The 12,716-nt window shown below is 39.5% G+C and overlaps 1 protein-coding gene across 4 annotated transcripts in view; it reads right to left on the reverse strand.

The window, feature by feature from the left end:
- Nucleotides 1–12,716, reverse strand: part of gabrb3 (gamma-aminobutyric acid type A receptor subunit beta3) — a 110,925-nt gene that overhangs the window by 48,206 nt on the left and 50,003 nt on the right. For all 4 annotated transcript variants that reach the window (XM_060826835.1, XM_060826833.1, XM_060826834.1 and 1 more), the window contains exon 4: nt 10,158–10,310. In XM_060826835.1, the coding sequence (XP_060682818.1) occupies nt 10,158–10,310 (153 nt within the window). The remainder of the gene's footprint in view (nt 1–10,157; nt 10,311–12,716) is intronic.

Here is a 12,716-nt window from a genome sequence, read left to right on the forward strand (position 1 = left end):
TTGCACATTCTCTTCATGTCTGTGTGGGTCTGCTCTGGTTTCCTCCCGCAGTCCAAAAATGTGCAGGTTAAGTGAATTGGCCATGCTAAATGATAGGGGAGGGGAAAAGGTCTGGGTAGGATGCTGTTCAGACGGTTGGTATAGACTTAATGGCCTGCTTTTGCACTGTAGGGAGTCCACGCCTCAAAGCTTAGTCTTTAAATGGGTAGCTTTCACTGAGGAAGAGAGTACTTGACCTCAAGAGAACATACGGAGGCTGGTGAAGTGAATGACAGATGAAGTTCAAGGCAGCAAGATGTGAGATGATATGCTTTTGGCTGGAAGAGTAAGAAGTAAGAATACAAAGTATATGGTATAATTTTAAAGGGAATGGAAGAACAGAGACATCTGTTGTGTGTGGGCACAACTCTTTGAGGCTGTTGGACAGGATAAAAATGTTGGCAATGAAATATACATATAATTCCGAGCTTCATAAAGAGTCCAAAAACAAGTTGCTATATTAGATATATGCACCACAGTAGTATGGCTCTAGCTGGAATAAAAGCTTTGGAATACAGAGATTTATAAGAATGCTTTCTCGATGACGGGTTCTATTATAGGATGGAGAAGTGGGAGTTTCTCTCCTTGGAGCAGAGCAGTCTGAGGAGATTTATTCGAGATGTTTAAAAATTTTGGATAGCTTTGATCGATTAAACACAGAGAAACTGTTTCCGAAGACTGACGAATTGGTAGCAAGAGGGCACAGATTTAAGGAGATTAGCAAAATAATCAGAGATGATGTGACGGTTTTTTTCTCTCTTTCAAGAGTGGTTGGGATGCAGACTGCACTGACTGATTGAGGATTGAGGAAGAGGGTTCAATAGTAATGTTTAATCTTCAATTCAAGGGATGTGGAAAAGAGAGAGGAAGTGGGACTAAATTGATGCTCTTTGAAAACATGGTCACAGATGTGACAGGTTGAAAAGCCCCTTTCCATGTTGGACTGTTTCTTTTTATTATTTTACACTGGCAGAGTGCATGATGTCCCTGCTTAAGAGTGGGAGAATATGAATCTGAGATTGCACAGCTGCTGCTTTGGCTGATCTGATCCAGAGAGAAATTGTTTGGAGTATTACAGTTTGTAATGAGAATGCAATGGAGTATCACTCCAGGTTGCTCTCAACACCCTCTTTAATGCCAGTTATCAAGTGATATTGGCAAATGCCTGGGGATAGGAATGATTCACAGTCAGGAGAGATCTTCAGAGCTGTGATGCAAGCTACGATTTAGTTCAATCATTCAACCTGGAGGATGATGGGTAATTTGCTTATAAGTGAAATAGAGGAAAAAGAGTTGTTCCTTTCACAGGATGATGTTGGTTAAGGGATAGATGTTGGTTTGACCGGAGGAATTTATCCAGTCTTTTTCATTATAATACAGTGGGATCTTTTGTCTCCATGTGAGGTGGTATATGGACATGATTAACTCCACATGTAAAAACAACTCCAACACTTACGTAGCATTGCAAATGGTGTTTCATTTTAAATTAAGTGTTTACTTTCTAGAAATTTAATGATACTCTTGCAGATGCCAAAACAGATGTCAAAAGTCCAAACTGGTGGCTGCAAATTAAGCATCTTAGACATGGTGCACGTGGAAACGATATTTGTACAAGGACCCATTTGGTATATATGCCAGGCTATGTTCAGAGAAATCATTTTTCTTTCAAAATTCTGCTACAGGATGCTAGTCTGAAATTATTGTCCATCTCTAGTTGACCTTGACAGGATGGTGGTGAGCCATTCTCTTAAAACGTTGAAGTCCACCTGGTGTAAGGACATCCACAGTGCTGTTAGGAAAGGAGTTCTAAGATTTCAGTTCAGCGACAGTGAAGGAACTGTGATACTGTTCCAAATCAGAATTGACATACACGAGAAGACAACTAAATTTAAACAGAGTCCAAGTCCACACTGCCGTGATTGTAACGAGGTCAGCCTAGTGGACCTTGTAGAAAATGAGTTCCCTGATTGGGGCTGTTAACTTGGTTCAGTCAGGGAGTTTTGGCTCCCAGTTACAAACAGGAGTGCCAGAATGTCTGAGGTTCATTCTGAGAGCTGGCTCTGAAGAAGCCAGATCAGTGTTAAGAACTATGTACATGTAAATAAAGGGTAAATTGGTGAAGGGATACCGGACTCTGGAGCTATTTCACATACTGTTGCTGAGAACATTATATCAGTTCACCATAATCCATTAAATTTAAATTCCACTGATTGCTAGCTCACCATACTTATACAACAAATTAAAATGCAATTAATCCTTAACTAATATATACATCATATGTTCCCAAATACCAGTAGGTCTTAGTTATACTTCAGACCACACTAGTTGATAACAGATTCACTTAAAAAAAGGAAACATAAAATAAAATTCCCATATTTTTGGAAGATTGAATTTCCAGGTATCTTTTTTTCCCATAATGAACAGTCATTTCTCAGAACATGCTGCATTCTTTTTAAAACAAATAACTGACTGCTCCTACCCACATGTTTCAATTTGGGAACATTGCCTTTCTCCAGTATCTCTTTTAAAACTGCAATATCGATCCTCAATCCTTTTATCATTCACACATTCCATTGAGAGTGGATGATCCCATACTGACTTATTATCAATGTAGCACTCAATGGGTACTCTGCTGAATCCCTTTTTTAGAATTTCTTCCAATAATTTTGAAGAAAAATGCCAGATCTACCATTGCACCAAAAGCAAGCATCTTCATTGTGAAGATAGTTTTTATTACTCTTGATCTTTCTAGCTTCCCAAGTTAAAGGGCAACATTTACCTCATTTTCCCATGGAAAAATGTGTCCTTCCTACAGACTCTCCAGCAACCAAGAGCCAACAACTAAGATTTGCATAAGAAACATCACTAAAAGCAAGTTTTCTGTTCCTGATATCTCTCAGTGATGGAAATTGCAAAACATAATATTCCATCTTTAATTGTTTCCAATGTTTTCTTTGTTCAGGTAATATCTTTTAATTTGGAATTTTTCCATCGTTGTACTCAACTTTCATATTTTAAAAGTGGCACCTAACCTTGTTTGGAAACCCAGTTATTTCAGCTGTCCAACGAGACTTCTCAATTTTTCCCATTCAGTTCTGGAATCCACTGCATTATTGTTCTTGCGAAAATTACTTCAACCAATTGCATTGGGACTAACAACTTTCAAATAAGATGGCTGTTGCATGCTTGTCTTCCAGCTTGTTAGTGGGCGGCATGGTGGCACAGTGGTTAGCACTGCTGCCTTACAGCGCCTGAGACCTGGGTTCAATTCCCGACTCAGACAACTGACTGTGTGGAATTTGCACGTTCTCCCCGTGTCTGTGTGGGTTTCCTCCGGGTGCTCCAGTTTCCTCCCACAGTCCAAAAATGTGCGGGTCAGGTGAATTGGTCATGCAAAATTGCCCGTAGTGTTGGGTAAGGGGTTAATGTAGGGATATGGGTGGGTTGTGCTTCGGCGGGTCGGTGTGGACTTGTTGGGCCGAAGGGCCTGTTGCCACACTGTAAGTAATCTAATCTAATCTAAAATGACGTTTGATCTATACTGCCTCGCCTCATTCTAAGTTCTTGTTTTTTAGATTCCTTTATGAAATTTGTCTTCCAGCTTGTTAATGGCTACTAAGACTTCTTGATCTTCTAATCATCCTGTTTTGCACTACATTCCTGGTCCTCGCTAAAGTACACTCTTGATCCTGTCTTCTTTCTTGTTCTGGACTGTTCCTGTTTGATCTCTCCCTTTCCTTTAATTGGATTTCTTCCAATGGTTTGTGATCATTTTCTCAGGGCATGTTCACTCTTAGACCCACTGTTTGAACTTGCATGGCATTTTTCAATCTTCCATTTTTGTAATTTGTGTCCCCAAGCCTCCTACTCCTTATCTTGTATATGCATCCATCTTTTATATTTTCCACTGACCTTTCCTGCTCTTCAGATAATAGTCATGCCACTGTATAATCCCTTCTTGTAATATTTAACTTTGGTGTTTTCCTTTGGGACCAATGACTTCATATTGACCATCAGAATTGATCTTTCTGCCATCAGACAAATTGTCAATTATGGTTGGTTTGATCCTCTTAGCTGTGGCAACATTTGGATCTGAAAGGTCCTTGTTATTTTCTATAACTATAACTTCAGAAGCTGCAAAGTCATAATCAGTACCAAGTAATTTGAAAGAGTGTATCCAAACAGTTTATTTCCCATGCTGCGCAATTATTCTTTTTCCATCTTGAACAATAGCCTTTCTCGGCCCCTCCATACTTTAAGCCCCGTTCCTTTATAATATGCCATACATCCCTGATTCAAACTTGTTTCTTGACAGCCTTACCTTGTATCTCACCGAATTCTTTATGACACTTTGGCTTTAAATAAATCCTGTAGGCAGTGCATTCAAATGTTCTGCCTAAATAAAACTAATTATTATGCCTTTCCAAGCTGGGAGGTAGATGGACCTTTAGGATTCTTGCTAAAAACTAACTGATGTAGACAATATTCTCCCACCATCTTACCACACTACTGCAGCCAATAATTTACAATTTGACTGACCTGCCAAAGTTTTATGAACAATCTGGCCATTTACTGCATGGTTCCTTTCACTTACCCCATTGCTAAAAGGTCTTTTTGCTGATGTTTTTATAACAATTATGTTCATTTTTGCAAACGTATCTCTGAATTCATCATTCGTGAGCTGCCACCCACCATTCATTAACAGTGAAAAATTGTTAGTAGTTCAGTCCCCGTCCATTTTTCCATCACCTAATTATTTTTCTTATTTCCACTATGGATTATTGTTGACTGACAAAATCTGGGGACCAAATGTACAAAATATAAAATTAAAAGGGTTTTTCATTTATCCCATCCATTTAAATCGATCTCTTGCTGAGGGCAGAATTACTGAAGGCTGTGACAGTCTCCTTTGATATTATTTTACAAATCTCACATCTATCACTTATGTCTTCTGTGTACTCCTCATCCCTTATCACTGCATCATTTACTCATTTTGTTTTGACTTTTTAGAGCTACACAGACAAATATGATTTTAACATAATAGGCTTTATGTCTTCTAAATTTTCACTCCCTAATGTCAATAACACTGCTTTAATTTTTTTTAGTGGAGAGGTTATGATCTAATAAAGAATACAGTACCAGTCCAATTCTATGAACATGCGACATTCACATTTTCCAAATGCAATAGCTTTGTCATTTTCCATATCCATTTTCATCTCTTTTCATTGATGAACTACTTAATAACACAAGGGTATTTCACTGAACACTAAACAAGCGCTCATGAAATGGTTGATTTCAGCCATTTTACAAGGAATAACCACTGTTTTCAAAGATTAATGTGTTGTCATCCCCCAATCTGAAACTGGTGGAACTTGCAAATTCCTTCATTTTGTCCTGATTCTTGGTACTTAGAGTCCAGGTCATAGTTCAGCCAGCCTATTCTACACACAATAGACAAACAATGCACACTGTCCAATACTGCACATTTGAACGCCTCTGCTGCCAACAATTCATTGCCAGGCTGAACATCTTTAACATCATGTTTTTATTCTGAAATTTCCTTTTGATGTTTAGTTTCGGATACTTTACTGTGTCATTTGACACAGTTCATGGCGTCATAGTATTTTGACTTGTGCCTGAAACATCAATTGTCTTCACTGAGCATTTCCGGGATTCATTCACTTCTTGCAAATGCTAGATTCTCCTCTCCTAATTGTCAATAGCATTCCTGTCCTCATTTCTATTAGTTACTATTCTTTTGTTCTGCTGCCTATGTTCTGTACCAGTCTGACCAATTCATTAGCATTGCGCCCTCCATTTTCTGTTGTATCATTCATTGCCTCCTTTGAGCAATGAATACTGTTGGAAAGTAATGTTTTTTTAGGGATTTGCTTTCATGCTTCTGACATTTGATCTAGCAGCCTACGTTTATCCATAAATGTAATGCCCATGAAAAACTAGAAGCCATAGAGTCATAGAGATGTACAGCACAGAAATAGATCCTACGGTCCAATTTGTCCGTGCTGATCAGATATCCTAACCTAGGCAAAAGCGAGGACTGCAGATGCTGGAAACCAGAGTTTAGATCAGAGTGGTGCTGAAAAAGCACAGCAGGTCAGGCAGCATCTGAGGTGCAGGAAAATCGACGTTTTTGGCAAAAGCCCTTCATCCTAGTCTAGTCCCATCTGTTCACACCTGATACTTGACACAGTCAAATAACTTTGCATGCCAACAGAAATTACAGAAGCTCCATTTGGTAATTTCCCAGTTTTACAAACAACCCATTATATTCCATTATGCACTCTTCCATGCTACTAACCTCAGTCTTTATAAATTTTTCAAAATCTGACTATGCCTCACACGTGGGCCACAGATCACTTTTTTAATACACTTTACCAGTGAGAATAACAAGTTGTCCAAATCTTGAGCCATACTTCAATCATTAGGGTCTACTTCTAAAGTGTCAAGATCCAGGCTCATATCTGGCATCCTATTTGATAAAGAAACCATCCAGGTCCACATGGCAATTTCATTATTCCATTATTCAGAGAACTACTTTCGAGAAAACAGGAGTGGGTGATCATAATCCCAAAACTTATTCTTGCATGCACTCTGCTGGTGGTACACACTACTGCCATTGTATGTTGGAGGTAGAGGGAGTGAATATCTAAAGTAATGGATGATGCTTTGTCCGAGCTGGTGTGGAGCTTCTTCATTACTGTTGCAGTTGTACTCATCCAGGTAAAGGGAAAGCACTCTATCATGTTTCTGAAACGTGCCTTGTAAATGATGAAAAGATATTGGGAGGTAGGAGGTGGATTACTTGCTACAGAATTCCAAACCATTGGCCTGCTCTCGTAACCACTGTATTTATTTGCTAGTCCAGTTCAGTTTCTGGTCAATAGCAACCATCAGGATATTAGTGGTGGGGAGTCAGCGACTGGTACTACCATCGAGGGTGAGGAGTGTATAGATTCATTCTTGTTGGAGATCTTCATTTTCTGGAAAGTCATGAATGGTACTGAACATTGCCCTTAACAGGTCCATGGTAGGCTGCCGGTAAAAAATGAGGTCTGCAGATGTGGAGATCACAGCTGAAAATGTGTTGCTGGTTAAAGCACAGCAGGTTAGGCAGCATCCAAGGAACAGGAAATTCGACGTTTCGGGCATAAGGCTTATGCCCGAAACGTCGAATTTCCTGTTCCTTGGATGCTGCCTAACCTGCTGTGCTTTAACCAGCAACACATTTTCAGCCATGGTAGGCTGCCACCAAACACTGGTTCTTAAAAATATAATACCCTCAATGTGCAACAGGAAAGAACAGCAGTACATCTCCTGACTCAATGTTGGATCTGGTGAAGTAGACAGACCAGGGTTTCAGCAGGTTTTAGCAGTCCTTAAGTAGTACAGATCTTGACTAATGTTGCCTTTTTGAGCAATATTACAATTTAATGTATGAGACATTCAATTAGAGTCAGAGAGAGGTACAGTACAAAAGCAGACCCTTCAGTCCAACTTGTCAGATCTGACCAACAGCCCAATCTGACCAACTCCAATTTACCAGCATTTTGCCCGTATCCCTCTAAACAATTTCTATTAATATACCCATCCAGATATCTTTTAAATGTTGTAATTGTATCCACCTTCACCACTTGCTCTAGCAGCTCTTTCCATGCACACACCTCCCTCTATGTGAAAAAGTTATCCCTCCAGTACTTTTTCAATCTTTGCCCGCTCACCTTAAACATATATCCTCTAATTTTGGATTCACCCACTTTAGGAAAAAGACCTTGGCTAGTCACCCTATCAGTGTCCCTCATGATTTTAGAAACCTTTATAAGGTCACCCCTCAATCTGCAACACTCCAGGGAAAAAAGCCCAAAACTGTTCAATCTTTCCCTGTAGCTCAAACCCTCTAGCCCTGGCACCATCCTTGTAATTCTTTTCTGCAAACTTTTAAAATTAAAAACATCCCTCCTGTTGAAAGGCAACAATTCTCTTTAACATAATATAGGAAATGGAAAAACACAATAATAAGATCCAATTATTAATTTTATTCTTCTAACAAAAAATGCAATATATCTTGAATTTGTTAATATTATGTACTAATACCACCCCCGACTGATCATCGCCGTTCCCTATGAAATAGCAAATTTAAATGTCCATTCACCTTTCTCAAACAATTGTTCAATACAATCACAGAAATGTAGCTTTGTTGGCTGTCTATTCTGACTTCTATTTTCAAAATATTGACCTGAAACCAGAGTTTATGATTATTGATTTGGTTTTGGTTAATAAACACTCTTTATTACCTTCCCCAATGGGCTTTCTGCACAGAAGACTGACATAGCCCTGTCAAAACTGCAAAGTCTGCCATTCCAACATCCAGGGGCTTCTGTCAATTTGGGAGAGTTGTTTCACGCTCTAGTCAAGCAACAGGTTGAAATCAGCATACTCACAGAATTATAACTGACAGACAATGTCCCAAACACTACCACCACTATCTCTGGTATGTCCTGTCCCACCAGTAGAATTGAATTACCAGAGGTAGTGGCAAAGTGTCATACAGTCAGGAAGAAGCTGCCCTGGAAGTCCTCAACATTGACCTCAGACCCCTTGACATCTGGTAACCGATCACAGACAAGCAACGGAATCTCCTGCTGATTGCTGCCAATTAAAACCCTGAATTTCAGCAAGAAGGTGAGAATGACTGACATTGACATCAAGGAAGCATTTGACTGAGTTAGCATCAACTGAAGTCAATGGGAATTTGCATGATTTCTCATCACTCCAGCACAAAGAGACAGATTCATCGTTGCTGGGGTTAATCACCCCAGCTCCATGCCATCTCTGCAGGAATTTCCCAGGATAGTGCCCTTGCCCCAATCCTTTTCAGCTGCTTCATCAATGATTTTCTCTCCATCATAAGGTCAGAACAGAGCATGGTTGCTGATAGTTACACAATGTTCAGAACAATTCAGGATTTTTCAGATACTGAAACAGTTCATGTCCAAATGCAGCAAGATCTGGCCAGCATCCAAGCTTGAGCTGAGAAATGGTAAGTAACATTCAAATCACACATGTGCCAAGCAATGACCATCTCCAACAAGAAAGAACCTAACTACTACCCCTTGATGTTCAATGCAATTACCATCGCTGAGTTCCTTACTAACAGGGGTTACCATTGACCAGAAATTGAACTAGACCACCATATATATAATTTAGTTATAAAACTGATACAAGGCTGGAAATCCTTCAACAAGTAACTCATCTCTTGACTCTCAAAATCCTGGCCACCATCTACAATGCAGAGGGCAGGTGTTTGATGGAACGCACCCTACTTTCTTGTATGAGTGCTGCTCCAAGAAACCTAACACTGTCCAAACCAAAGAAGCCCTCTTGTTTGACACTGCATTCACCACTTTCAACATTCACTTCTTTTATCACTGATGCACATTGGCAGTGGCTGCACAACCTTCAAGACGCGCTTCAGTAATTCCTACCTCTTTTGACAACACCTTCCAAACCTACAATCTCTATCTCTCTGACCTAGGGCAGCAGATGCATGGGAGTACCACCACCAGCAAGCTCTCTTCCAAGCCAAAGGACACCCTGACTTGGAACTATATTGCCATTCCTTCATTGTTGTTGGTCTGAAATCCTGGATCTCCCTTCCTAACAGCACTGTGAGTGTCTCTACATCCCAAGGGCCCCAGTGGTTTGAGAAGGCAGCTCATCATCAGCTTCTGTAGATGGTGGCCAGGCTTCTGCAGGTCAATGGGCAATAAATGCCTAGCCAGAGTCCATGAGTAAATAAAAATGTTAAGCCTCACTCTTTTGTGAACCTTCAGAGCACCAATTAAAATGTGACAGAACTTAATTACAAGACAAACCATATCAATACAAAAAGGAGTTGGTGTAATCTCCTACTTAGCAATCATTCCACATTTCAATATTATCAGTGTGAAAGGATCATGATATAGCTATTCACAGCCTCCCATTATTTATTATGCTGTGAATCACGTGCTAAAGTGTCATCAAAAATATTTCATTCTGCCTGCCTATGGCAGTTATTGAAATAAAGTGTCTTTATTTTTCCTTCTTCAGATAGCACTTACCCAAAGCAACTCTTGCAGCTGAAGCATCATAATTAATCCAAAATGACACCCAGGAAAGAATTGTAATCAGTATGGATGGCATGTATGTTTGAAGAATGAAGTAGCCAATATTTCTCTTTAATCTGAAACTCAGTGACAGCCTTGGGTATGCACCTGGGAAAATAAATGAGGAAAATGTCATTTATTATGAAAAATATGACCAGTGTTAGTCTGCATCCTCTGGGGTAGCTTCAAAAGATACACTATAGGAAAAGTGTATGGAGTCTCCTCTGATCTGAACATACATAACAAATATTTATTCATTTGGAATTATAGGACTTAAGCATTGCTGAAAATGCACACTGTGTCAATTTTTTTAACATTTTGTACTCATCAGGACGATATGCAAGAAATACCAAAGTGAAAAGAAAACAAAATGCATACATTTGCAAGGAAAGAGTGCTGATTGGTTGGCAACTGAAGCCTAATTAGTATAGGTGTTGCCATGGAGAATGTATGAGGGAATAAGGACTGACAGTTAACTGCCACTTTCTTTTAATACTTTAAACAAGAGAGGTTGGTTGTGATTGGGCAAGGAGTTGTCCTGAGAAATTAATCAGAAAATGTTTGTCACCTATTTTGTTGCTTGAACATGTCTTGTCTGCCAATATACAGAGCCCGGTGTATTAAAAATGTAGCTTCCAACATATACAAGTCCACCATACTGTGAGCTTGACTAACAAGTCCTAACTGGCAATAAGCTTTAATTCCTTATTACGATCATAATTCCTCACCCAAAACTTGCCAGAATGAATGAATTTTCATGATGAAAAATGACACACTTTTTCAACTGAGGTTGTAGGGTCAGGATGTTGAGAGGAAAGTGACCAATTAAACATTACAACAACTGTGACTAACAGATTTTTTTGCTGGAGCTGACTATAATGGAATCAAGTTGGATTGATGGTGTGGTGCTGATATACATCAACAGTGACGTGCATGAATGATTCTGAGGATGGGTCACTCGACCAAAAATGTTAACTCTGATTTCTTTCACTGATGCTGCCTGACCTGCTGTGCTTTTCCAGCAATTTCTATTTTTGTACCTGAATGGTAGAACAGGCTCAAGGGACTGGATGGCTTTCTATGTTCCTGTGTTATTATCAGGAGCTTGGAGCAGAACTGGGGAAGTGGCCAAACATCCAATTAATTTGAGGAGTCATTTAAAGTTGGGAAAGGATATGGGCAGGATAAGAGTTTTGGGAAAAAAAACCCAAATGCAGTGAACAGAAGTTGGTGAGAAAGGTGGATTGTTTGTCAGATCTGTGCCAGATCTGCTGGTGGTGAAAACTTTGATTTAGAGTTAGCTAAAAGATAGAGGGGTAAGATCATGGAGGCATCACATGAGAGAAAGAGACCTTATAATGAGTAAGCATTAGTAATGTGGAACAGGACAATGCTAACCATTGTAACTCATTAATGGAAGCATCATTAAAAAGTATTATTAAGCATTCATAAAAATTGCTTTGGCTGCTTGATTTACAACAAAGTGACTTTCTGTCATGAATGACTTCTGGGCTGACATGATGTTTTCCAATTCTGCACTTCGATTTTACCCATCAAAGTGAACTACTGTGCAACTGATGCAAGAGCAAGCACAGAACTAGAAAGCTAAGGGCATACATTATTGACAAGAAAAATTCAGCATCAGGTTGCCCATTGGCTCGAAGAATTTGGGATGCATTTTTCTGCCTTTGGCTTTCACATTAATGCAGATGTGATTGAACTCCCAATGAAGGGGCAGTTATTTTCATATTCCCACACAGGTATTTTCATGACAATCAATAAACCAATGTCAAATAAATAGCTGCTGTTAATATAATTATAACATCAATGTATGTTGAGGTACAGAATTGATTTTCTTCTTCCCTGAAATTAATTGAAGTGGTGCTTATACTGTGCAGGAAGACTGAAACCAAGTGTTGCGGTGTGAGGTGCCTAACGTTGTGACCTATTGAGTGTGCAGATTCCTTTGGGTTTAATTCGCTTTGTTCAGTCGTTAGAGTGCTTGATATTAGCTTCCTGCCGATGATATTCTATACAGTCAGCCCATTTATTTTAAAAGGGTTCAAGACTGTATTAAAATACTCGAGGCAAGAAGTTAATGTAAACCAGTGAGCTAAAAATAGATTGCAGAAGGAATTAAACCCTGAGGAGTACTGCAGTGTTGGCTACGTCTTTTCTGGGATTGCACAGTGATTGGTGAAAGGTTTTGGAAGACTTCTTTTTAATTAGCCTGTGCTACTTGTCCATTAGCCACTCGGACTGGGAAAAGAAAAAAAAATGAAACTACTGAAAGAAAAGCAAAGCAAACCAACAAGTACAGCGAGATCAAACATTCTTGATTTCTGCTGTGATTTCCGTGGGTGGGAGAGGGTTGCTATGGATCCTGTGGTTGCTATGGTGAGAAGTTGCATCACTGTCATCAAGACAGTGAACAAACTGCTCCTGAAACACTAAATTGGGGGCTTTAATAGGACAACCCTATTGTCAACGGCAGACCTGAGTTTAACTGAAGAG

This window comes from Hemiscyllium ocellatum, chromosome 6, assembly GCF_020745735.1.
Source record: "Hemiscyllium ocellatum isolate sHemOce1 chromosome 6, sHemOce1.pat.X.cur, whole genome shotgun sequence".
NCBI classification, from domain to species: Eukaryota; Metazoa; Chordata; class Chondrichthyes; order Orectolobiformes; family Hemiscylliidae; genus Hemiscyllium; species Hemiscyllium ocellatum.